The sequence below is a fragment of the Thalia democratica genome, chromosome 8 (genome assembly GCF_965202585.1).
Source record: "Thalia democratica chromosome 8, ktThaDemo2.hap1.1, whole genome shotgun sequence".
Lineage (NCBI taxonomy): Eukaryota > Metazoa > Chordata > Thaliacea > Salpida > Salpidae > Thalia > Thalia democratica.
The window spans coordinates 6267160-6294803 of record NC_139172.1 but is presented as its reverse complement, the minus strand read 5'-3'; the positions used below and the strand labels follow the sequence as shown (position 1 = coordinate 6294803).

Here is a 27644-nt window from a genome sequence, read left to right as displayed (position 1 = left end):
TGGTCCGAGGACCTGGTGCACAAAGAACCTTTCGGTTATCGAGTCGCACACCACGGGTACCTTTTTAACGTCTTGTGCAGTACTTAAAAGTAAATTAGAGATTAAAAAAAAATCATTGCTATAAAAAAATAGTTTCTAAAGTTTTTTTATTTTATATTCAAATTTACCAAATCATCTAAATTACAATGCATCTGTTATTTGCAAACAATAATGATAATAAATTTACAAGTAAGAAAAAAGGTAGATTTGTAAAAATGCAATCAAATCAATCACATATCAATTTTCATAATTTTCATAATTTTCACAATCAAATAATTTGATAAGTATTTTTTGAGTAATTATATTTTTATATTTTTAATATTGAGACAATAGTTTTAAAGGTTTTTTTTGTATGTTAAGCACAAATTTTTTACTTAAAATAAACATAAAACTTTTTTTTGGTAAATTTTACTGATTAATGCTATAGAAACATTATTATTAAATCGAAAATAGTAAGGGCTAAATATAAAAAAAAACAAATTTAACATATAAATAAAATTGTTTAAGGACACGGACTCAAGGTATTGAAAATCATGCAAGAGTTATTAGTTAGGATTTAAGTGTTTTTAGAAAAACTAATATATTTACATTTCGTAAAACAAAAGATATAAAAAGTTGATCAAAAGCCTCAATATAAATTATCTTTTTTTTAACGAAAAACAATAAACAAACCTCGAAGATTTTTTTAATAATTGACTAAAATTATCGTTTTCTAAGATAAAAAAGTTTATAATTTTGATTTTTAAGTTAGCAAAAGTTAAACGTATCTATAAGATATAGTAATTACAAAACTGCTTACTTTTCAATAAGACGCGTAACCCAGTTTTATTTGATTTGGAAGAAGGTTCGGCGAAAGAAGAAAGGTGAGACTCAAAAAGCGCATTCAACTGTGACGAAAACAAACTTGCTTTTGAGAGCGGAAAGTATTGTGTTGTAGAAGCGCGAAAATTACATTTCCTATTTACTTTATAGTTATCAGCTTACAGAAGAAAAAAAAGTACGTTTTACGCAAACAAATTTTTATACTAGACAAAATTTATATCAAAATGCTTAAATCAGTCCAGGCCACAGTTAATTTTATTTTGTATTTTTTCTTTTTCATCAATGATTAGAACAAAACATTTTTTATTAGTAGAAAATGTTTTTTTATAATTAAAATTAATAGATTCAGATTGATAATAGTATAAATTTATTATAACAAAATTAAAAAGCTTACTTATTAACTTTTAAATTATTAGTTAGTATGAAAAGTTTTATAAAAAACTATAATTAAGTTGTTTATAGAATTAATTAATACTCACTTAGGTGTTAATAAAATGAATTAAAGTTTTATACATTGTATAAGTTTTTAAGTAGATTCGAATTTTCTTTTGAAAACAATTTTGTTTACAGTTAAAATTTTCTAAAACTTTTATCAATTACTTAAATTTATAACTTGTGTTTAATATTTCTTAGAAATTCAGTCCGTCATGTATCATAGACTTAATAATAAACGTTTTAATATTAAACATAGAAGATAACTTTAAATGTTGTACATATTTTCTTACAGCTCAGTATAAATAAAGTCTAAAGAACATTTCGTTTAAAACATGTAAATAATTGAAAAAGAAAGCAAACAGTTAAACAAAAACTACGATGAGTGATGAGTTGACATTACATAAAGATATTAAATACGTTGAAAATAACAGCAATCAAAAATCAATTTGCAAAGATAACAGTAAGTGAAACAAAACAAATGTACAAATTTATTGTTTAGTTTAAGTTTTATAATACTGTTTTTATTTAATACAAGCCTGGCTTGTGTTATTGTTGCAGTAGTAGTAATCTATTTACGTGAAAACTGAAAACAGCATAATAATGGAAAGTTTTCCATTGACCGACAACAGCAACTTTTGTTCTTCATTGTGTTTATGAACTTGTACAAACATTTGCTTTTGGAACCAGCTAGCATGCTTATTTTAACCGACAATTTAAAAATAATTTATTTTGCCACAAAAAACGAAGTTTTTTTTAATAGTATTTACAATTACTTAATATTCAACTATTTTTGATTCGACTTACGGTGTATTTAAAAAAATATATACTAATGTTGTGACATAATTTAAACTTTATTTGCAACTAATCTATAATACTGTTTGTATATGTTATAGCAATAGCTGTAGGCAAAATCTCAATTCTAAATAATAATTTATTTGTACGGTTTACCTTCAAGTTGCTCCTGCCTGTCTCTTGGTTTAATTATAATTAAAGTATTTTTTATTAGTCATTTCTATATGTTTAAATTATGTTTTCAATTACAAAAACATATATTAAAGTGTTTTAACTTTAGCAATTTGATAGGATGTAATCAAAAGGTATATAAACTAAATAAAAACTTTAAAGCTATCTAAAGTTTGGAAAAACAAGTTCAAAATAACAAGTTCAAAATTATTTAACATACACACACAACTGTAAACAAACAAGTAATTATTTGTATAATGAAATTTCAGGCTAACCGCTACTCTAAAAATAATTCAAACTAAGCAAACATATAAAATACTGTTTTTCACTGACATTTTCAATACTTTGAGTATTTTATATTACTATGAACTTTATTTTTAATATAGTGTTCATATTACTTTCAGAACTTAAATTTATAGCTACTTTAAATAAAAAAACATTATTTTACAAAATTTTATTTTGTAGCTGACGATTAACATAAAACACTGTAAATTTTTACGCAAGTTTTTAAAACATTCAAGTATACTAACAAAGCTTTAAATGTTTTAACGTAGTTTTAAAAACTATAAAGTTTGAGTAGAGCACACTAAAAAACTTATACAAGGTTTTAAAACTTCATATAAGACATATAGAAAAATTGGTGTTGCATACAATTTGGTTTTTGTAAAATTATTAAAATAGTTTTATCTATTTTTCAATAAATATAACGAACACCTGTAAATCAACAAACGAGTTTTAAAAAATCATCTTTAAAGTTAAAAATCCTGAATTATTTTTTTAATATTTGATAGCTTTATTTACATTAAATTTTTCAAAAACAATAAAAAACTTACTCACTATTTTAATGAAAACAGCATAATGACTTCAATGTCTTAGAAGAGGAAATATAAAAACTTTTTATAAACTGTAAAACAAATCATTAAATTTTTTCTATAGTATTTAAAAATTAACAAGATGCAATGAAATGAGAATTTATGTTTTATTTTTTCAATTGTTAAGTTTTTGAAAAACTCTAGTTTTAATATACATAAACATTAAAACTTAATAAAATAATATCGAATTAAAACGCATGATTGAAAAGCAAACTAGCATACTATACAACCGTTAGAAAAAAGTTGTAAACCACAATTTGGCCAAATTATAATAAGAGTTGTGTAAACACGAGTTACAAACAGTAATATATAAAGTTTGTTAACGTGCGAAAAAGAAATGCACTCATTAAGATAAATTGTAATGATAAAGAACTTTAAGTTTTTGTAGGCTTTAAATTTGATGATTAAGGTTAAGTGCAGACATAGAAAAATCTTATTAAGAAAAAATGCTTGAATAGTATCAGATTTTTTGATATCGTTATAAGTTCTTTTACGGTCTTTCATGTCCTGTTATTGGCTTAATAAAAAATAGCTTTTAGTTTTCACTGTTTTGTTAGTCGTAGCTTTTATTACAGATAAATCTGGTATAAATAAGAGACGTATACAAATTATTTATTACCTATTTAACTAAATTTACTCATAAAAAATTACTATTTTTTTCTAATAAAGTTGTTCATAAGAATTACATAAACTGAAGTTTTAAGGCTTAGAAATCAATTTAAAAAAATGTTTTACCAACTGGTTGCAATTTGATAGTTTAAATAAAAACAGTTATTTATAAACCGAATTTTAAAATTTATACATTTCATTTTGTCATATATTGGATTTAGAAAGTGAACTATTATTACTTTGCAAATATTAAAACTTTTAAAAACGTATTTTCTCAGTAATAAATAAAGGTTCTATAAAACCTAGATTATTAGCAGGCAAAAATCATTGATTTTATCAAAACAAAATTTTGGAATCAAAACAACAGCTAACCTCAAAAATATTGATTTAAAAAACAAAATTTGTGTTCAAGTTAAACAACGATAGATTAAAAAACTATAAATGTTTTTTTACTGATTTTTAGATAAAAATAAAATAACTTTAAATAAATATTTATGTTGTTTATCATTAAGATGAAAACTTTTAATTAAATAATAAAAACGAACAGTTTAATATTGTTACTTTATAGAATTTTCAAAACAATTTGTGTTTTAAGTTATTGTTTTTAAATTAAACATTAATTAAATGTCAATACAAACAAATATGAAAAATTACGACTACACCAGACAAACAAAGTTTTTAAGAAAACAAACAACTTTTACTTTATGTTATGGGGTTTCTAGTTTACTGTCGCCTAAACTCTTTTAATACAGACTAATTCTGTACAGTTTAATAAAACTAAATATAAACTGCTTTAGAAAACATTGTAAGTCTAGAATAACCACACTTTTATTCATTAAACGTTTGTGATAATAACTTATATTCACATATGTAAAACACAAATATTAACTTTTTATGCTTATTTATTAGAAAACAAAAACTTGTAAAGGTATACAATCTGATAATATTTTTTTTTTGAGAATAACTTTTATTAACACATTAAAAAATCAAAACTTATTTAAGTAAAAAAAGAAATAAACAGTACTAAAAAAGTAGTATTATAAAACTAAAGCTTGATGGTTATCTTCAAAATATCATAGAAATAAACAAGTAAAACAATAAAATTTATTTATATTTTTAACTCTAAGCTTGTATTAAAAATTTATAGTTAATACATACTTGAGCTTTTTTGTTCGCTATGAACTCTAAAATCTGTGTCAATGAACATGAGATGTACTTTGATGTTATTTTTATAATATCCAGAAAATTATACCAATGTACATTTTTTTACAAAAACACAGAAAAAAAACACCAAATGAAGTCACTTGAAGAAATTCTTCCTGAAACAACTGAAGAAGGTTATGGGTTGAGAACACCTTATGGAACCCATTTAAATTTAGACTTTGTAAAGTATTGCGAAGATATCAGTGAGTATTAATGTTTTACTTTGGACAGTAATCATAAGCTATCAAATTTTACCGATACATAATATTTTCATTAAGATAACTTATTAATTGCTGTAATCGGACTTTTAAGAGTTGGGCTTTAAAAATTAGCATTTAGTCCGTTTTATCAACGTTGTTTTTATACTATAAATCTAACAATTTAAATACTTCAACTTTTTGGTGTTAAACTCCGGGTTAGATTACTTTATATTAACAATTAAAAAGTTTTAAATAGTTAGTTATTGTTTTAAATGGGTTGCCTGCAGTTCGAAGATTTTGGAATTTTTTGCATTTGTAATATTATGCAAATGAGGTGAAATTGTAATTTAGCAGTATTTTGAAAAACATTTGTACCCTTATCCCTATCCCACTTTACTGAAATATATAAAAAATAAACTAAACAAAAATTTATAACCTAAACTTAAAATAAAAATAAATAGAATACTAGCCTATCAGAAGCGGCTTAGATTTGCAGCCGACGCGTTTAAACTGTTTTGAAAAGAAATGTTTTATACAAATCGCTTAAACTAAGTTCTAATTCTAAAAATCTTAGGTTTATGCCTTTTTGAAAATTAAATTGTAAAGATCTTATAACAAAGGCTTATCAGAGTTCATTAATTAACATACGTAATATGTATATGCGATATAAAAAACTTTAGTAGTACAAAGGTTACAACAAGTATTTTTTAGTTTGTAGTAGTTTTATATTCTATTTGCCTAGAGTTGTATAAACAAAATTTGCAGCAAATAGAAACAAAATAAAAATAAAGAAACAAGCAAACAAAAACAATCAACTGAAAAACAAAAGACCAGAGCTGCAAGTATGCCCAGATATAATAAAAAAGTTTGTAAATTCTAACAATTAATATTCAATACACATAACAATATATATATAAAGTAGTCATTGATAATACGAAGTAAACTTGATACTTACTTATCGGAAACAACTTAAGATTTAAAGATAACTTTAAAATCAATACTCGATTATAAATTTTTAGAAATATTGATTAAAATAAATAAAGTAATAAAGTAGTTTCGAAATTAATTAAAACAATAGTTTTTAACATTTTTGTTTTCAAATAACCTAAAATGTTATTTTCTTTTAAAAAGCTTAAACGAAGGAATAAAAAGTAGCGAAGAAGCAATAGACATATTACAACGTAACGTAATAGACGCAAAACAAGAGAAGTTATTACATGATACTAGAACTAAGTTGGAAGGATTATGGTAAGTTTGCTAACCACTGTGTAAAACGCTTAACACAATTAGTTGCTCACTCTATTTTTTATATGTAGTTGTTTAAAGACTTAAGTATTAAAAAGACTAACGACACAATAAAGTTTTTGAATGTAAAAGCCATAAAGTATATTATTTGTACAGTATTGTTTTAATTAGCTATTGTTTGCAAAATTAAAAGCAACTAATTTTTGTTTGTCTTGATTAATATAACTTTAGTTAGCAGGTAAAGTTATTTTTAAAAAGTAAAATGTTTTTTTGTAAAAGGTATTCGTTTATAGTTTATGTATATAAATGAAAAATGCTTTTAAACTACAATAATTTTTTTTTAATTGCATTGTTTTAACTAAAATCACAAGACAAAAATTGTTACGTAATTGTTTATTAAAACTACTGTATGTATTTTGATTTTAAATGCACTGTTATGCTAATTTGTTAAAACCTCATTGCAAGTTTTATTTTATAACAATATTTTTTTTTAGCAATAGGCAACGATCAAAAACGTTTAAAACGGCTGATAAGATAACTGAAAGCAGAATATCGACCTCAACTAAAAGTTCTGACATGGTAATTTTTTCAGTATTTTTTGATAAGTTTTTTGTTTGAATCTTTCTTAAAATTAGAAAACTTTGAAACTTTATATTTAAATAACGTAACAGAATATTATAAATTATAACTTAAACATTTTTTTAGTTTTAATTTGTTTAGCACGTATTTCATTAACGTTTACTGAAGTAATGTTTAAGAAAGTAAATTAACTTTTTTTAAACTGATAGTAAAATATTTATTATTTTACTAAGGATCTTTTATTTTATGGAAACTAAAATAATTATACTTTTTTTCGTTAAAGTAAATAAAAATACGTTATTGACTAAATAATAAAAACAATTATTTACTGTTATAACATGTTTAAACTAATTTAAAATAAAATCAGCACATTATATTTTGTATTTTTATTTAAACGAATGTATAGACTATAAAATTTTAAGTTTCGACTTAAAAAAATATATTGAAGTGAACAATATACCTCTCTTCTTTTTATACTAACCTAAGAACAACAAAAGATATTTTTTTAGGTTTTAGTTGTATTGAAAGTTCAAAATGTTCAAATTATGATAGTACTTATAAGTTTAAGTTTTAATTAGTCTACAAATACTTTGTTAAACTTAAGCGAAACAGTGTTCAAACTTCACCGTCATTTATAGGAGTACTCAAAAAAAATTAAACAATTTAATAACAATAAGCTTTTCAAATGCTTACTAATTTTTATTTTTACTTATCGTTTTAAAAGTAAGCTAAATATGTTTGCAATAAACGATATTTCTTTATACTGAATAAAGAAACTGCTTGAGGCTTAATTAGTACATTAAAGATGTCAAAAAAAGTTACAATATTTGTAAAAGTTTTGTTAAAAAATTGTTCGTTGTTTGGTAAAGTATAAGTATTTTAGTATAGACAATGTTAGTTTAAATAAACAGATTAATGTTTATTGGACACTTTTATTTAATAAGTCTTTTTTTAAACATGAAACGGTTTAATAACATATTAAAAACAGAGAAGAAATGAAAGAAGTTCAAGTAGCGGTTCCAGAACCCCTTCAAGTGGCAATGATAGGACGCCGTCTAGCGTTGAAGAATTTACATACCTTCCAACTAATCAGCTGTATTTGTTGAGAGATCAGTTTTCACAAGCTCTATCATCGCTGCGGATGCTGGAAAATGAGGTAGAAATTTAAAAAAAATTATATTATAAATTATATCGTTATTAAAATTTAAATTAAAAATCGGTATTTTATTTGATTTAAACATAATTTAGTCACCTTGAATTTCCAAAAAAATTGTACAAGAAGTTAACTAAAAACGAAATTGTTATTTAAAATGAATTTTTTTTTAGTTTTAGCACTAACTTTTCAGTATTTTATTGAAGTTAGCAAGTAAGTGTTTGTTACACTTTTGAAGGTTAAACTTGTACCACAATTGAAATTGACAATTAAACTACTACAATCTGAAAATAAAAGTTTAGAAGAAAAGTATTCACTGGCATGCTCGCAAAACAAATTAAAAGGTTTTAAATTTAATTTAATAGTAGAAATCTGCTATTGAAGTCAAAAATTGATTTAGATTTTTAAAGAAATTTTTTCTTTGTTTGTTAGTTTCTAACAAAGTTTTGTATAAAACTTTAAAAACCAGTTGTAGCTAAAAATTTAATAACAATTTATAAATAACCATTTAATTAATTATTATAAAAATTTTCAAAGCTTTAGAAGTTTTATATTTGCTTTATATATTGGTTTTTTTATCATAACATTTAAAATTATCGATACTAGTAAAAATGGTTAATGTTCTAAAATTAATTAGATGTTTCAAGTCATGCGTCAAAACAAAAATAACTGACAAAATCAACATAGACATAGATATGTAGCAAATATACTACTTATTTTATTTTAAACAAATATTTTATTATAATTAAAAAAAATATTTTAAAATAATAGAAGAAGAATCGTCCAGTGAATTTTCATTAACGTCTATCGAGTCTACTCCGCCTGAAGCAAAACATGTTTCAGTAAAACCAAGACCTCCTATCCCACCGAGCCGAAAGTACAAATCACAGAGTTGTGGAGATGATTTCAGCATTTGGGATTTGAAGCTTGTTCGAAACTCTGTCACGACAAGTGTCAATACTCAAACCGAAAATCAGATCTGTGAGTGTGTTATTACATATTAAAATTTTTTTTAACTTTTTCGTATTAATTTTACAAAAAACTTTCAAATTTCTAAGATTTTAGAGTAAAAAAAAAGAAGCTCATCTACTGAAAATGACAAAAAACAAAGATAAGAACTAATTTTGCTGTAAATATTAAACTTTTCCAGAGCTATAAAATAAACAACAATTTTTTTTAGCTGCTTTGATTTTTCAAATAGTTTTATAACGGTTTTCATAATATGTACTAAGCATTGCCTAATAATTTAAAATATTTTGAGTCTAAGTATAAAAACTAGTGATTTTGATATTTAAAATAATTATTTTATAAAAGTAAAACCTTTTAGATCGTTTCTAAATAAAACATACATTAATACTTTCTTTAACAATAACAAAAACTTTATTTTGAAAAATGATTATTATTGCAAATTTATTAGTTGTTTTAATATTAAACCTTATTATATATCTAAATAGTAAATAAAAACTATAGTTGAAAATATTTTTTAGATATTTAGTTTTAAAAATAAGTGATAACACAACTAACTAATTAAAAAAGAATTTTTAAAATCATTTTTAAAAGTATTTAAACAAAAAATTTTTAAAAAATAAAAAGTGCGTTTAAATAATTTGTTGTTCTTTAATTATTTTCTGTTGTATTTATAACACACAAGATTTCAACATGTAAAAATATAAAACAACTTAAGTTTTTTTTTCAGTTAGTTGATGGAAAAATAAAGATAATAAAACAAAATAATGTAAATATGTTTATACACGTTTATTTTAGCCATTATTTATTCAGTAGTAAACTTATTTATTTGATAACTTAACGAACATTTGATAAAATTCAACAATCTCTTAACTTAGTCTTTACATGCTAAGTATCTTTATACTTTAGTGTTAATATAAAAGTACTACTAAATGTTTTCTTTAGTTTTCAACTAAAAACGTACATTTTTTTGTTGTTGTAAAATAGTAGTTTAGTTTAAAAAAAAAAAGTTATTTTATGCAGAAATATAATTCTTTTTAAGTAGCTTGATTGACAGCTTGTTTATAGTATTTTTTTTTTCTTTTCTTGAAAAATTAATTTTATTTTTCACTGTCTGCATTGATATTTTTGTTTAAAAAAATGTTTGATCGAAGCTTTAAATTTAAAGTAAATGATTTATTATTAATTTTTGACATACTTTATATAATGCTCTAAATGAATAAAAACGATTATGTTTTGTATATGTAACTATAATTTCTTTAGTTTACTTTCGACATAAAAACGATTGTTGTTGTAAAAATATGCATTTTTGATATTGGAAACATAACAAACAAGAGTTTTTATAAACATTGTTGACAACAACTAAAGCAATAACAAATTTCTCTACTAACCTGAAAATTTATCTTTGGTTTTTGTTTTGTATCTCATATTTATATTTGTGTAGGTGTACCTTTTTTCAAACAGTTTTTATTCTTCTTAAAATATTAAAATAAACTGTTACCAGTAAAACGTTTGACAACTAACAGTTTTTTGATTTTGTAATTAATATTAATATGTTTTTAATGTATTTATTTAAGTTTACTATTTGTTAAACTTTTGGAAAAATTAAATTTATCAGTAAAAAAATTTGTCAATTAGAAGTAAGTTTTTATTAAAGAAGAAAAACTTTTTTAATTCTTACATAGTTATAATATTAAGATAATTAAGTTTTTTATCATTAAAAATATTAATAAGATTTTTAATTTTCTATTTTAGTAGCTACAGAAAAATGAACTACTTTCAAAACTCATAGATTTTATCTCATAATTTTTTTTTATTTCTACTCTTAGTAATAAATTATCATAAATAAAAGTTTATATAATACTTTTTATTAAAATTAGGGTGTGTTTTGAATAAAACTATAGTATGTTTTACATTTAAATAAGAAATTATTTTCATACTAAGTGTATAAAGTTTTGTGTATATATTTAGTTTAATTTTACTTTTTTTTTTGTAGTAGACATAGTTAAAAAGATGTAATTTTTTTATAATTATTAATAGTTACTGCTTTATATTTCTTATTTTCCAAAACTTTATTTATACTACAGTTAAGTTTAGAAATATTTAAATGTCACTAATTTAAATAAAAGCTCAAGTACAAATGCAATCTCTTTGCACTGCTCAATAAATTACTTGTGTATATCTTGCTTTTAAACTACTGCTTATCAATGGGCTCTAATTTGAGCAACTGCTGTTGTGTTTGTAGTAAATGTTAGTTTTCTACAGTTGTTGAATTTGTTTAAAATGTTTTACTATCAGTAGTTTCTTTCAATCACGTTTATTTTTTTCTTAGCATGTCTTAAGCTTTTCTAGCATTTACACTGTTTTCACCAGTTAGTATTTTGTTTATGTACTAAGCTATATTAACTAGAGTTTATTTTTATTTGCGTTTAAAAAACATATTGGCATAACTGTTTTTAAATCAGTTAACCATAAAAAAAATCACTTTTTTTTTCTAGTTTTTTTAATTTTCTAACAATAGTTTTATTTTATGTTAGTTTATGCTTATTTTATAATAGTTAAATTTAAATAAGGTTAACTCTTTAGTTTAAACTAGTTTAATTTCTTACTTATTGTTTACATTTAAATTTTCAGGTACAAAAGCAGAAGTTATCGATAAATGTGTTGGTGAAAACGTAAATACAAACGAAGCTTTTCATGTTAACCAAAATGAACCTGATACAAGTAAAAAAGTGGATAAACCTGTTGTAAGTTGTTTTTTATATTTTATTAGTTTTTAGTATTTTTTTATTTTAAATAAAAAAAATACGTTGTTATAAGTATAAAGCATATTATTGTGATATTGTTCTCAACTGTTGTTTATTTTCACAAAAGATGTTAAAATTTAGAGCTATAGTTTATTTTACATTTTTGTTTCATTTAATGCCTTTTTTTAATTTTCACTAACAAATATTATTTTAAATTTAGGTTTCAGTTTAACTACATCTTGAAAAAGTTTTTGCTTAAATTTTATCTGAGTTTTTAACCATTCTTAAATATATATAATAGAACTATTCTCTCAAACTTGACTTAAAACTTATTAGAATTATATATAAAAGACAAGAAGTTAAATTTAAACTAAATAAACCAAACTTATGGGGTATTTTCACTGATAATCGGTAGTTAATGGTTTGAAATTATAATAAAAATATTAACTTATTATCTACATTCATTTATTGTCATTTGAAGTACTATACTTTTTTTTAGCCAGTTGACCAATCGTGCCAAACTGAAAGGAGTAATATGAAAAATGCTGAAACAATGGCTCTACCTCTTTGCTCAGTACAAGCAACGTCTACATCTGACTTTACAGTCAAAGTTATCACAAAAAATTCAGGTTGCAATCCAATACAGTTTGAAAAACCTCAATACAAAACGGTAGGAGTAGGCACTCCAATGCCACCCGTTTGCTTGCACCAGTCAACTAGCAGCTATGACCTGATAAAAAGCAATTCTGTAGCTGTTGGAATGTGCATACATGTTGGTTGTGCTTCAACAAACACAGAAGCGAGCTTTGACCCAAAAAGAAAGTCAGGAATTTGTCTCAAAGCCAACTGCAATGTTGCCACAATGACTAGCTTTTCTCGCCCAGTTTTAAAAAGCACCACCTCTGGAATTGCCCAGTCAGTTCAGATAAGCAGGGGTACAAGCACTGACACTCCCCTAAGATGTAACTTGGCAACTCAAACAAAAATAGAGTTACCTGCTTTACAACAAGTTGATCGTTCCACTTGCACGTTTTTGTCCCCTGGCAAGGACGCATGTGTTGGAAATGCCAGGTTTGTAGTGGAAAGAGGAACAAATGCTCTGGAGTTGAGCTTGCATTCTAAGTCCACACAGACTGTTGCGGCTGGTGAAGATTCGCCTGATTCTGTGCATTCTAACCACATTTCAGAATTTGTTGGAAAGGTATGTTTAAATTTGTTGTACTCATTTTAAATTGTGGTGTTTTTAATTTTTTTGTGCAAACTTTTCTTAAACCACTTTTTAATAGACATATATATAAATCACACTTTTCTGAAGTAGTAAAATAAACTCAATTACTTGTTTAAATCTATAGTTGTTTTTCCATTGCTTCCTAAGAGTTTTCTAAACTCCTATAATTAAAAATCAGTTGATATTTTCAGGCTTATTTAGAATTTTTGATTATGTTAGTTTTTGTTTAGTACTTCTTTTTATAGTTACACACAACAAATTGTTTATATTTAGTACAAAACAAATACTTATTTTGCATATTTTGTATATACTTGATGTTTTATACAACAAATTGTCCTCAGAAGTAGCATTTATTAGTGAAAATTTAGTGTTCATACAAAAGTTTTGAGTAGTATGACAGAATGATTTATAATGACTGTTCATTTCAAAATTTAAGTTGCTTTTCTATAAAATATTTTATAATTATTTAATTTATAAGCTTTATGTAATAAAGTGTAAGAAAAGTTGGTAAAAATTATAAAAAATCTTTATAAAATCTTTTTTTAATAGTTTTCATTAAGTTTGTATAATTCTGAATTAAAAAAAGGTTTTAAATATACAATGTATATACAAAGTGAACATATAGGTTATAGGTTATTGCATCATTTTACTTAATGTCTTTGTATATTTATTGCATTCGCGCCAATAAATGCCCTTTTTGAGGATGGTTAAATGCAAAAAAGGATCGAATCTAAAACATATAAAGTTATTCTTTGTTTTTTAAAATATTAATCACTTTCAGCTGTACTTCAAAAAAAAACGACGCATTATTAAAAGTGTATTAAATTTTATATATACTAGTTACTTTATATTGGAGTTTTAATACTTTATATTTTGTGTGTTTCAATTATGTTTTGTGTAGCCAATATTTGGTTTTTACAAATATTCCACTTAGTTTCTTAAATATATTTAAATTTCGAACAGGTGGAAAGTTTAATACAAGAGCAAGAAGATCTGCTCTCAATGCAAAACCAGCAGCAAGTTGTTGAGGAGGAGATCATCGAAGAGAAAGTCATTCATGAAGGATATTCTTCTGAAGATGAAGTTTTCAACAATGTTGTGGAGTTCAGGGGCGGCGATGCAACAATGAGCTCTTCCATGTCTGAAACCACCAGTTAGTTTATGTTATTACTTACACTATCTGCTTGATTGTGGAGTCTCAGTGACTTAATATGAAAAAAAATTTTGTTCATATGTTTGTATAGACCTTATAATTAAAAAAAAATGTTTTCTCACAAACTTTTACATTTAATAAAATTTTCAAGTTTAATGTTTTCATCAAAGGATAAAATTGATACATTATAGTAGCTAGAAAAAGTATCAATCATTTAAATAAATGCTTTAAAAATGTTAAGTGTTGTTATTTAAAATTTACAGTTTTAACTAATAAATACAAAACATTATAATTGATGAAAACTTTTATGACTTTACAGAACCAGTTTCCATAATGAAAAAACCAGGAAGCTTTAATCGTTCAACAAAATCATTAAAATTTGCAGAAGATGTACAAGAAAACAGGTTTATTTTAATTATTTTGCTTAGAATTTTGATAAGTTAACTTGTTGTAATTTTGTTTTATTACTTAAAAATAGCGCATTATTGTACAAAAAAATTATAATAAGTTTCCTTTTTTACGCTTAAAAAGCTAGACATGTATATTCTATATTTAAAAAATACCTTAGTAATGACTTTGTTGCAATTCAACTTTATATCTTCTACAAAAATTTCATTTTAAAAACTTAACAATTTTTTTGATTAGATATGTTTTAGATTGGTCATTTAAGTGCTTTTGAAATTATAAAAAAATTTCAGAAAAAAAAAACATAAAAAAAATGAAAAATCCTCATAAAATACGTTTCAGAAAACTTGTTTATAAAGGCTTTACCTTGAAATTTTTAATTTATATATATTTTTTAAAGTTTCAGTTCAGATGAGGAGGAAGTTGAAATTTCTCCATTTATAAACGAATCTTCTGAGGATTGTGGTGTGAGGGGCAAGTTTCAGTCGAGACCTCTCACTCTACCCATCGCTACTGAGAATTTCCTTCAAGATGGCCTTCATGGGTCTTCAGCTGTTAGTTTTTTTTTGGTTTTAGAGTTTCATTTTAAACAAAACTAAGCTGATTGAAATATTAATGTAATATGATAACATTGTTTTAATTGTTGAATATATAATTTAAAACAATTTTACACATAGTTTATATTTTATATTTATTTTTTTTAAAACTTTGTATAGTTTTGATAGTATATATGGTAAATATCTCATATATATAATATATACTAAAAATATGTTTTTACAGTTGACAAAAAACTAAAACGAAGTTGAAGCTTAGTTACTTGTTTTAATGCAATATCACTTAATAAAGTTTTAGTTGATTTAATAATAAAATTTCATATATATGTATTTAGTCTTCACAAAAGGTCAAATAGAATATAGTTGACAACACTTATTATTTATGTGAGAGACTAATGAACAAATATGAATTAATTATCTCTTATTGTTAAATATTTTTTTACAACAGTTAAACAAGTTATTTTTGCAGGTAAACATGTGCCACTCACAAGAGGAAATAGTTGATTACATGAATGACGATGCCAGGTTGTTCAAGCAAGCAACTGTCGAGTCTGATTCAAGTTCTTCTTGCAGCGAAGTGCAATCTACAAGGTTTGTGTTTTCTTATGGTAAAGTAGTATTTTTACAAAATATGTTTATAAGTTTAATTTTTAGGTAGTTTAGTTCCAAACAAGTTTTTTAACAGCAAGACATTTGAAAGTTAATTAAAATTTTAACAATGAAGCTCTGCATACTAAATAAGAATACCAAAAAGTGTTTTCAAACGTTTTGAAATGTTTTACCTGTAAATGTGTATAGTTATATATGGAATTTTGCATTTCATCAAAATGAAACAGTTTTTAGAGTTTTAATAGTTAAGTCTAGTGTATATCTAGAAATTACTTTTTTATGCTATTAATTTATATTCTGACACTTAAATATGTTTTTTTTTGCAGCTATCATTTTTATGAAGGACTCGGTGAAGCTTGTAAAGTATTAGAATGCAGTCTCGAAAACGAAGAAGAAATTGATGAAAACGACTTGGTTAGATTTTTGTTTATCACTTTTTATGTTGATAAAATAGTTCTTATCTTTAAAGCTCACTATTTATAATGATTATTCAAGTATTTATATAAGTTGCGCTTAATAAAAAAAATAGATTTATAGACTGTTTTTTTAATTTGTTTCAGTTTTACTAAAATTTAACAGTAAAAATGTTATTATATTATTTAGCTATTATTTAAGTTTTTAAATGTCTTCATGAATTTAACTCACAACATTCAGCTTGTAGCAACTCACTTGTTGAAGAAGGAGTTCTTCGACGTTGCAGCCCAACCCGATTCAAATTCGCAACACCTGCAAATATTCGTGCACAACATCAGGCAAATCGCATCCGACAAGCTGTTCAAGAAGATCATCAACATGACTGATGATAATGTTTGTTTTGGTTTTGTGTTATATAAAAACATGTTTAGTTTTTCTTAAAATTTTGTTTATTATTTTCAAAACTTACTTTGTATAATGTTCCTAACTAGTTTAAGCTTAAAAAATCAGGTTAATTCATATTTAAAAATAAAGTCGTTTGAACTGTAAAGATCTCTAGTTATTTACTACCTTATCACAAACTACAAACTAATTAAGTTTTTATTTTATTTATTTGTTTTATGTATTACGTTTTTAAACGGTACAATCTATTGTTTGTATATCAAATTTGTAAGCTTATTTGTATTAAAAACCATCTAGATTTAGAAAAGTTTTTGTTCTGTAAACTGTCCAAACTTGTACAAGGATGTGGAAAGACTTTTTGGCGTGAAATATTTTTAAATGTTAGCAAATATTATTTTAAAAGTCTTAGTATTTATTTTTTGACTTAACATTAAACTTCAATCTACGATGAACTATGTTATTTAAACGTGTCAAAAGCTATGATTTACACTTATTTTTTGGTCTTAACGTTTTAGCTAGGGTCATAGTTATAGCAAATTGAAATTTACCTAATCAAAACTTTAAAATTTAAAAACTAAAAAATGCTTGACTTAAATTATCACTGTCAAATAGTTTTAATTACTAAAAATCGAAATTTTACTTTCGACTGAAAAGTTAAATCAAAAACGTTTTATTTTATATTTTGTATAGTTTTTGATACTTTTGTTTTGCTGTTGATTTCATTGATTTAATTTTTCATGTATAAAAGTTTGATAAGATATTTATATTACATTAAGCGGTAAACAACAATGGGCCTTGACATTTAAGTATGTCGTTAAACAACATCTAGTTTATTTATAACTTTGTTTTTTTTTTTGTAAAAAAAGTTAGTTCATAGTTTTTTCGTGTGATACTAAACTAAACGAAGTTACATAAAAAAATTAAGCATTTGATTTTTTCAAGTTTAAAAATAAATGTTTTTTTTTAAATATAGAAACATATTATATGACAGAGTTATATTTGTATAAGCTTCAAATCATAATAACTCAGTCGTAAACTTTTATTACTAATTTTCAGTCTACTCAATCAAAGTTCAAACGTGAGTTTTATGTACGTAATCACAAAAGCTGATCTTTCTTGTTTGTTCATTGAAACGCATTGCAATATATTTTCACATACATCAGTATGACTAGTAATTATAAGTTCTTCCTTTATTCAACAACACAACCAACTTTTAATATATTTTTCACAGGGCAACAACGTCCTGCACTACGCGTTGTCGCACGGTCGGATCGAGATAGTCGAGGTGCTGCTGCAGATAGAAGGGTTGGACGTGAACCACGGAAATCAGGCGGGTTACACACCTTCCATGCTGGCTGCTCTGTGCGATACTGAGAGCGACTACCAGCACAACGTGTTCAGGCACCTTTTCACTGTTGGTATCACTGTTTATTAATTTTTAAACTTTTACCGTTTTTAAGTTTTAAGTTGTTTCAATAGTTGTAAAGTTATTTAATTTGTTATCATTGGTTAAGTATTTTTAAATGTTTTTAAATTTAAACTTTTTCAATGGTTATAAAATCATTTTATTTGTTATCATTAATTAGTTGCTTTAAGTATTATAAAGTATTTAAATGGTTTTAGCTGATTGTTTATGTATATATTTTTTTATAAGTTATTTTTGAAGATTTATAAAATTTACTTCAAATCATTCAACTTCATTTAACAATTTTTAAATTCACTAATGTAAAATTTTTTTTTATATTCTAAGGTTTCATATACTGTTTTACAGAAAATTTGTCTAACATAACTGCTAATTTAAAGTTTAAACTAAATGTTTTTTGTACATGACAACTAGTGCTTTCTTTTTATGAAAAGCTTTAATTAACTTGATAAAGTAGACCAAATTTATAATAGTTGTTTAAAAACTGTTGTTAATTTAATTAATAAGGAAGTAATTTATAAATACCTTTTATTAACAAATTTACAGCTGTTTACATGTGGGAGTCGTAAAACATGATCTCTAAAAAAACAGTTAGTTTCACTTAGATCACTCAAATTGTAAGATTTTTTGTTTAAATATTGAAAAACGTACAAATCAAAGTCAATAGGTTTATTTGAAGCGTCAAAATTTCTCAGTCTGCTTAGGTTAATTTCAACGTCAAACTTCAAACGGCGTAGTAGTGCGCATTAAATGAAGTCATTGTTTTATATAACTTGAATGGCTCCGTTTCATTAAAAATACACCTTTGTTTTTGCGCTAAATATATACATGTACTGTTTTTTTTGTAATTGAATTCAAATAGCTCCAAATACAGAAATAAATTTGAGGTTTTTTTATGTAAAATTACGTTAATTTATGTTTAAACTAACTTAGCTATGTAAGATTAATTTCACGAACATAAAATGAATATTTTTTCTATTAATAATAATTTATTATGTAATGTAATTTTTATCAATAAATAGTATTAATTTCTCTGACTTTAAAAATTTAAACGTTAGCTTTATTTTACTTTTTGGCTATTAATAATATTGATTATATCCTTCTCGCTTGTTATTTGGCTTAAAAATGCATGCGACTGAAAATTTTTTATTAAGTTTTTTACCGGTTTTTTTATTTGTTTTTAAATCTATTTTACTTTAAAGCGTAATCCTCTTATGCATGAAAAGTATCAGGAAATTAAAGTAGAACAATCGAGTAAATTGTCGCGGGTATAAGCTTAAAATAGGTGGCAATTTACACTGAAGTGTCACTCATATTTAAAATAGATACTTTTAATAGTATTGTTTTTCTTGGTTAAAAATCAAGCAATAAAATTAATGTTTTGTCAACTCTCTAATACAAGTTCTAGTCTAAAATAGTTTAAAAGAAAAACTACCATAAACAGAAGTAACATACTATCTTTCTTGTATGACAAATTTGTTATTAAATTAATGTACATTGTTATACGAAAATTTGCATTAGAAATAAGTCCAATAAATGTTTTTTTTTTAAACAAACTTTTCAGTCATAAAATAAACAAATTATTGTTTTTTACTTCTAATATATTATTCCTTGTTATATTTATAACATTTAACCAGTTATTAAGCGTGAGTTTAAAAGAAATAGTTTTAATTATTTATTTCTACCTTTAAAGACTAAAAATAATAAAAACCAATTAACTTCTACGGGTTCAAATCATAAACCTTTATGAATACTTCAAAAGTACATAATCAAACGTGAAAAAATTATAAATACTAACTACATAATAAAACATAAACTTACTAGTTTTAATATATTAACTATAATTTATACGTCATTTTATTTATATTATTTCACGGTTATCAAACATAAACTTTTTAGTTATTACATATACTAATTAATACTTATAAATTCTTATATCATATCCAATTTTAATTTTATTTGTTATAGTATTTATCATATTAAAATTTTTTTTGGTCAGAAACTTTTTATACACTTTACAGTTTTCTGTCATTGTTTGTATCAATATTTATTACAACTTATTAATATTTATTGTTAATATTAACTTATTAACAGTTATCAAACGTGAACAAGCGAGCTAGTGAGGCGGGTCAAACAGCGCTGATGCTGGCTTGTTCCCACTGCAAGCTCCGCACCTGCAAGCTGCTGCTTCAGTGCGGTGCTGACGTCAACGTACAGGACGATGACGGGTCGACCGCTTTGATGTGCGCCGCCGAGGAGAACCAATCACAAATCGTCAAACTGCTGCTCGACCAATCAGATTGCAACCCTGAGATCACCGACAAGGTTTTTAAATTTTCTTCCCTAGTTTGTATGGTGATCATATTATAGTAGAAGGACTCTGACTTGAAAAGAATAGTTTTAAACCATGGTATTAAACAAAATACTGAGAAGTATAAACTGATTTTAACCAACTTATTACATCATCAAATGTACTTTTAGGTCATACCAAAATAAGAAAAATCACATTTAAAGCAGTTTGAAAATTAGATTGATTAGATGAAAAAAGTTTAAAAAATAGCATATATGTGTTAAGTAAAAAGACAGTGTTAAAGTGCTAATTCTTATGCAATAACTATATATATGTTATCTATTTTAACAACATTTGTTAAATTTTACGATGTTAAAAATTTATTAATTTATACATATTTATATTTCATAAAAATTTAACACACTTTTTTATAATCTTATTTTCATATTACCCAAAAGAGTATCTTATTTGGTTCAATATTAAGCTAGAAATTTTTATATTAATACTTTAGGAATATTTTAGTGTTTTTGATAGTTAAGTAAAGTTAAAAGTACATAAAAATAAGTTTTGTCTATTGTGTACATTTATAAATCTTAGAAAATAAGAGCTCGATTTCAACTGAAGATCTCTAGTAAGGTGAAACATTGTTTTATAACGGATTTCTTTGAAATAAAGTATTTGTAATGTCTATTATATTTGAGTAATATACTAACTTTTTAATTTGTACTAAAAAGACTAACACAATTTAGGTCCTTTTAATCTATCTCAACTCACAAGCTTAAACGATTATTTTATAATGATAATTAATCAGTGATAGGTTCTATTGTTATATTTGTACTGTTTTATAACTAACATTCAAGTTATTCATAATACTGTTATTCATAATACAGCATGCTAACGCTCTTTTAACGTATTTACAAGACCTGAACTTTTTCTAACAAGTTTTATGTTGTATAAAATCCTATAAAAACTTTTAATTAAAGGTTCTCAAATATTAGTAACATTAAGAAAAGATGATTCACCACTACAACAACATAAAAAATAACTATCCTAAAAAGAGACATAGTTTAATAAAATTTTTAACATAAAATATTCTAAAACTTTTGACTTAAGATTTAAAGTCGTTTCTACAGTAATATAAATATTTTTCCTTAAAGTCGTCACATGAAAATCTATTAAGCATTTGTTAATATGTTAATATACTAATATAATATCCTGGCTAAATTCTAAGTCTTATTGTAACTAAAAATTTAAACGAAACTCAATGAATACTGTGCGAAAAGAATTTTAAAGCAAATATTTAATTTAATGAATTAAAAAAAAAGCTACAGTACAAAATTGTTAAGACTCTGACTAATCAGTAAGTGTTAGTGTTGATTTTTATAATAAATTTTTGTCTAACTTTACATTTTCTAATTTTTACATATTATAATTTGTAAGTTTTTTTTGTTTATATTGTATTTACTTTTTTTAAAATATAATCTTTGATTGATGAATAAAGTGAAAATTAGACTATTAGTTGTTTTAATGTTTTTAGTACGAAAACTATTTAACACTAATATATATAGTTATACTGAGTTTGTTTATTTTTAACATCCATTAGTTTATTTTGTTTTCTTAGTTGTTGTAGTTAATGAAGATTTTGTTTTAAGTTATTAAAGCGTATTTATGTAATGTTTAACTATTTAAATAAGTTGAAGTTCAATGGAACAAATAAATAAAATTAAACTTTATTTGTAATCATAACTATAAAACATTTACCTAACTAGTTAAATTTTTACGACAAAAAGCATTAAATGTTTTGAACAGGATGGTAGCACTGCGCTGTCAATTGCACTGAGCAAATCTCACAAAGAAACATCTTTACTGCTTTATGCTAAAGTTCATATCAACAAGTCTCCTTCCACCAATGTTGTTAGTTTATCGAAGTATATTGTATCCTTAATTATATTTTACTGATTATCGAACTATATAAAAATAATTCCTCTAATATTACTAGAACTACCCCTTTATGCTGGATAAATTAAATTTTTTAATGCTAAAGTAAAAATAAAGTTTGATAGTTAAAGATTTTCTACAAAAAAGTATTGTAAACTTGGTACAAAAGTGAAGTATATAGCTAAAAGTTTTAAGTATAACAGATTACCCCAATATAAGTATTTTAACTAATGTTTTTGTCACAAAATAGTTAAAAAGTTTTAAAAAGGCTTGAAGTTACTTGAAATTATAATATTATCTAAGAGTCTTTAAAAATAATAACATTCAGCTCATAACTTTTTTAAAGTTTTTATTTTTTTAAACTTTCAAGATCCAACCTCATAAGTATTTAAAAAAAAACATTTTTAAGTATTTTAAAAAAGCTCAATACTTTTCAACTACACCTATAAGTTTTAAAGACTATGCTTATTTTTAGTTGAGTTACTTATTACAATATTTGATGCATTAAAATTTTTAAGAGACAATTTATTTAGTTTTTTATATTAAATAAATAAAAGTCAGTTACTAGGATTAAATATGTTTTAACCACTATAATCTTCAGAAGAGTGATGAAGATACTGCTGAATAAAAAGTATTTTATTGGTTTTTCACTTTTCATTAACTGATCATATCAAAAAACCTTTTGATTGTTTTCACTGATTGATTTTTATTGATGAAAAGATAATATTTGTTTATTAGTTTATTATAAAACTAATAATTTTCAATTTAAAATCCACTGGTCATGGAGCATCACACTGTGTCGTTTTTGCTTCACCTTACATTTTATTTTTCAAATAATTTCACCAAAGTTGAATAAACTTTTTATGATTATTTCAATAATTTCTTAAAAAATAACATGCCTAAATTCTAATTAAATATTTTATTAATATAAACACATTGATTTTTGGTTCACCCATGTATATCGTTCATTTTGAATTGTGAAACACAATTTTTCAAGCTTTTTATGACTTGAAGTTTTTTATGCCTAACTGTCTATAGAGAAATAAAAAGTTTAAATCTCTAAAGTTAAATAGGGTTATAAAATATCATGATAAATGTATTATCATGATATATTATAGTGAGTCGTCTGTATTAAAATCATTAATATTAATACACACTTAGTATAAAGCTTAACAACAGTAAGATTACCGATAATTTAAAATGTGTAATCCTCACTCAGCACATATTGTTTGCGTTTATGTTTTATTAATTATTAAAAGTATATCTTGTTTCAGGTAAGAGTGTTAAATAGTCTAAGTTTGAATTATAAAATATATGTTGTTGTGAAAATATGCTCAGACCACTCCATATTTTTCCTACATTTTTTTTCGCTTATTTGTTTCGTCATAGATTCATGTTTTAGTCTACCTACTTTTAAGTATAAAAAGTTCTTTTAGTTTTTTTTTCAGCTTCAAATTAAACATAACTTATGTAACTGTTTTTATTAATGTTAAGAGATTTTGTTGTTTATCCTAGGTATTTTAAACTAATTTGTCTGGCAAGTTGTTTTTGTGACAATACTTGATATTTATTTTAAGGGCAGGGTCTTTTTGTTGCAAAGCTCATTGTATTACTTATTTTTATGAAGATGACTTATAAAACTAAGCTGAGTTTTAGATACGTTTTTTAAAGATATTACTTTGCATTAAGATTTTGACTTAGTTTTAATTTATTGAAGGTGTTGTTATTGATAAATTCATACATTATGTTAAACTCGCTAAAATTTATTTAAGAAGACGAAAATTTTCTTCAGTAACTTAGAAGTTTTGCTAGATCCATAAAAGGCATTTGAAAATTCTATTTGTGATAGATTTTTTCTAAGTTTTGGTTTGTATGAAGAAAATTTAGTATGAGTATGACGTGTATAGACTTTTTTCAACAATTTGTTTTATTCATAAAATAAAATTCTAATTAAAAATAAGAAGTACTCTTATTTTGTATCTCAAAAATCATTAAGATTATTTAATGTATCGTGTAATGCAGTGCTTCTGAAATGGGGTTCCGCGGAACCCTAGGGTTCCGCGACGCCTCTCAGGGGTTCCGCGAAACCTTTCGAAATTTAAAAAAGAAATTTGAAAGAAAAAAAACATAAATCGTAAAACTTCAAAAAAAAAGGAAAACATTAATAATTATAGCGTTCATTGATCTGCTTAGTGTGTATCTAGCGGTAGGACTTTTAATGGGTATTCATTATTAATAGGTGTTTTTGTTGCCTAATTTTTTTGAACTTCTATTTTTAGTGAAGTCATGAAAATACTTGTAATATCACTTTATTAAACAATGTAGGAGCAATCAAAACAAATTCCTAATGTTTACACAATAAAACTATATAAAAAATCTTTATAAGAAACTCATTTCTGGTATATTATATTGTTTCAAATGCTGTAAAAATGTTTAAAAAAAATGTCTATTAGCTTGATTTTAAATTTAATGTGTATAACAACTTATTTTTACTTAAAAAATGCTACTATAACTTTTTTAAATATGGCCAGGCCTATAAAATTTTAACAGAAATTGAATTTTAAATAAATTTTTTTAATTTACATGATAAAAAATGATACTCTAATTTTTAAAAGTTGTGGCCAGGTCTTTAACATTTTAACAGAAATTAAGTTTGAAATAATTTTTTAAAATTACATGATAAAAATGTTTAAATGTATATGTGTTAGCAAAGTTTTAAAGTTTGTTATTTAAGTAATTGCTTTTTCTCTTTAATTATTATAACTCTATGATATTTTTTTTGATACTTGTTTATAAAAAAAAAACTTCTGTTGAAGTAATGAAATGTGTCGAAAATTATTTCAATCTAAGGGTTTAGAGTGGAATAAATATGACTGGGTCCAAAAATGGTGTAGTGAGGAAAATGAAGGATAAAGCAGTTGAAGCTAAATGGATACATTGTTTTTTACATAGAGAAAATTTGGCAACAAAACATATTCCTTCTTGTTTACAAGAAGTTCTCTGAGCGTCGATTAAAACTGTTAATTTTATAAAGAAAAGTGACACAAAGGCCAGATGTCTCAAAGACCTATGTGAAAGTTTAGATGCTGACCATCTGCGACTTCTTTATCAAAACGAAGTTCGCTGGCTGTCGAAGGGGCGGACACTGGTTCGTTTCGTTGAATTAAAGAAGCAGGTGTTCACCTTTTTAAAAGATGAAGGCTCAGAATTAGTGAAGTTCTTCGAAGATGATGGTTTTTTTTTAGCCAGGATAGCTTACCTCACCGATATTTTCGAAGAATTGAACGCTTTGAACTTAAGCATGCAAGGGAAGCAAAATTCCATTTTTGTCATGACAGACAAGATTGAGGCCTTAAAAAATAGAATCAATTTTTGGAAAAAAAAGGTTAGCAATAATAATTTTGCGATGTTTCACCGGTTTGATGAGGCCCATGAAAAATGCATAGAATTCAATTTCTCTGACGAAATATACAACCACCTTAATCATTTGTCTATAAAGTTTCAACATTATTTTCCTGAAGATGTTCGCATCAGAAATTTATGGATTTTGAATCCTTTTATGTGTGATATTGCTTTTATGTGTGATATATTCTTCCTACAGATAAAGAAAACGAATTGCTGCAACTATCTGAAGATAGAAGTTTAAAATTGAGTTTCAAAGGGAAGGAGCTTTAAGATTTTTGGATATGTGCAATTTCAGAGTACCCCGTCTTAGCAAAGCGTGCAGTAAAATTTCTTTTATCATTCACCACCACTTATCTTTGCGAGTCCAGCTTTTCGCATGTAACAAACATTAAAACGAAGCAAAGGAACTGTATGCTGACTCCAACCTTATCTGCCTGTCTCCGTCTCAGTTTATCCAAAATCCAGCCGCGCATTGATATGCTTATTGCAAAGAGACAAGTTTAAGTTTCGCACTAAATGTTTTTTATTTAATTTTCGTTAGGAATCTTACCCTTTTATTACGGTAATCTGTGAACTTGATTAGGTTCATGTTCATTTCGTTATTGTTTGTAGCTCTCATTTTGTTTTTATTATGCAAGGAAAGATTTTTATGACGTTGCAATTAATCATGTTTGTTTTCGTTTATTTATTATAGAATCATAAAATACCTATTGCCTCTGGCGCACTTTGAGTTTGATTCACCTTCATACTATTACAATTGGTATGATTTCTAACAATGATAAAGTTTTGCTAAAAAAATAGTTTTTCACTGAAATTCTTTTTTTTTTGCAGGAAATATTATATTAACATTTTATGTAAAATTAAATTAGGGGTTCCGCGGATAAGTTGAACTTTGGAAAAGGGTTCCGCCACTAGAAATAGGTTCAGAAGCACTGGTGTAATGTACTAGTTGACAAAACTAATTAGGAATATAAATAAACTTTATTATTGTATAGAAGTTTTATTTACGTTTGGTTTGGGTGTTCATGTCTTTCATTTCAGTAATATCTTTGTTAGTATTTTTGAGAATAATAAAGTTAATAAAATAAATATTGACTTTCTATACTTTAATTTGTGATTGTTATTACAGTAATTGTCTTTTTAATTTGTAATTAACACTAAACACAGTTTAAAATCAAAAAAAAAATCTTGTAAAATCAAAAAAAAAAACTTGTAAAAAATTAAATTCGTTAAAAAAAATGATTACAGTTTAAGATTTTTTCGAATACTTGTCATAAATTTTTATCATACAGACATGCTGCTTATTTATAACTAGTATTATTTTTAACATTAACAATATTTTAAAGAAAAAGAAAAAAGTCCCTCAAAGAAAGCCAAGTCAAAGTATGTTGCCAAGGTACGTCATTTAATTGTACAACTTAAAATATATAAAATGCTACATGTGAACGTATTATATTGTAGTTTTTCTTAAACAAAATTTTTTATGGTATCTATTTTGTAAATACTAATTAAAAGAATTATTTTAAATTTATACTAAAAGTCGGTTGTTTGTACGTCAAGTTTTCAAAAGCAATACATTAGTATTTAAAATAATTAATTTTGATGCTGTAGAAGTAACCACTTATCAAAAAAACTCTAATTTTTAAATAAAATGATAATTAAGTGTAATCAATTAGATTTTTATTATATTCAGACCAGTAAGACACGTGAAACTTTGAAGAAAAAACTAACAACTTTGAAGAAGAACAACAACTTTTAATTGGATATTAGTTGAACTAAATGTGCCATTCTTTTTTTTTTTTCAAAAATTAAAAGTACGTACATTTTGTGCATAAAAGTAGGTCTTAATTATTCTAATGTAATAAATGTGTTCAGCACGATTAAATTAGGTCTTTTTTAACTTTTTATTTAAATTTTTTTATTTACGCCTATGCTAGTTAATCTTCCATTTTAAATATAGCAATTGAGTCTAAAATACGCCTTTTTTACA

At 24.5% G+C, this 27644-nt stretch overlaps 1 protein-coding gene across 2 annotated transcripts; it reads left to right on the top strand.

Moving 5' to 3' along the window:
• Nucleotides 1-1634: 1634 nt before the first annotated feature.
• Nucleotides 1635-27644, top strand: LOC145842116 (uncharacterized). 2 transcript variants are annotated; one of them, XR_014370190.1, is made up of 22 exons: nucleotides 1635-1756; nucleotides 5021-5146; nucleotides 5909-6008; nucleotides 6275-6391; nucleotides 6883-6967; nucleotides 7956-8123; nucleotides 8359-8464; nucleotides 8892-9101; nucleotides 11721-11833; nucleotides 12333-13034; nucleotides 14025-14214; nucleotides 14534-14618; nucleotides 15020-15173; nucleotides 15643-15764; nucleotides 16109-16196; nucleotides 16437-16589; nucleotides 17830-18012; nucleotides 20116-20346; nucleotides 22121-22225; nucleotides 22851-22880; nucleotides 27001-27050; nucleotides 27348-27378. XR_014370190.1 is itself a non-coding variant. In XM_082949502.1 (21 exons), exons 1-21 carry the CDS (start codon nucleotides 1675-1677, stop codon nucleotides 27370-27372), a joined length of 3195 nt encoding a protein of 1064 aa, XP_082805628.1. In that variant the 5' UTR covers nucleotides 1635-1674; the 3' UTR covers nucleotides 27373-27644. The 2 variants fall into 2 exon arrangements, 1 of the variants encoding a protein (XP_082805628.1); XM_082949502.1 differs by lacking the exon at nucleotides 22851-22880 and having other exon boundaries at nucleotides 27348-27644.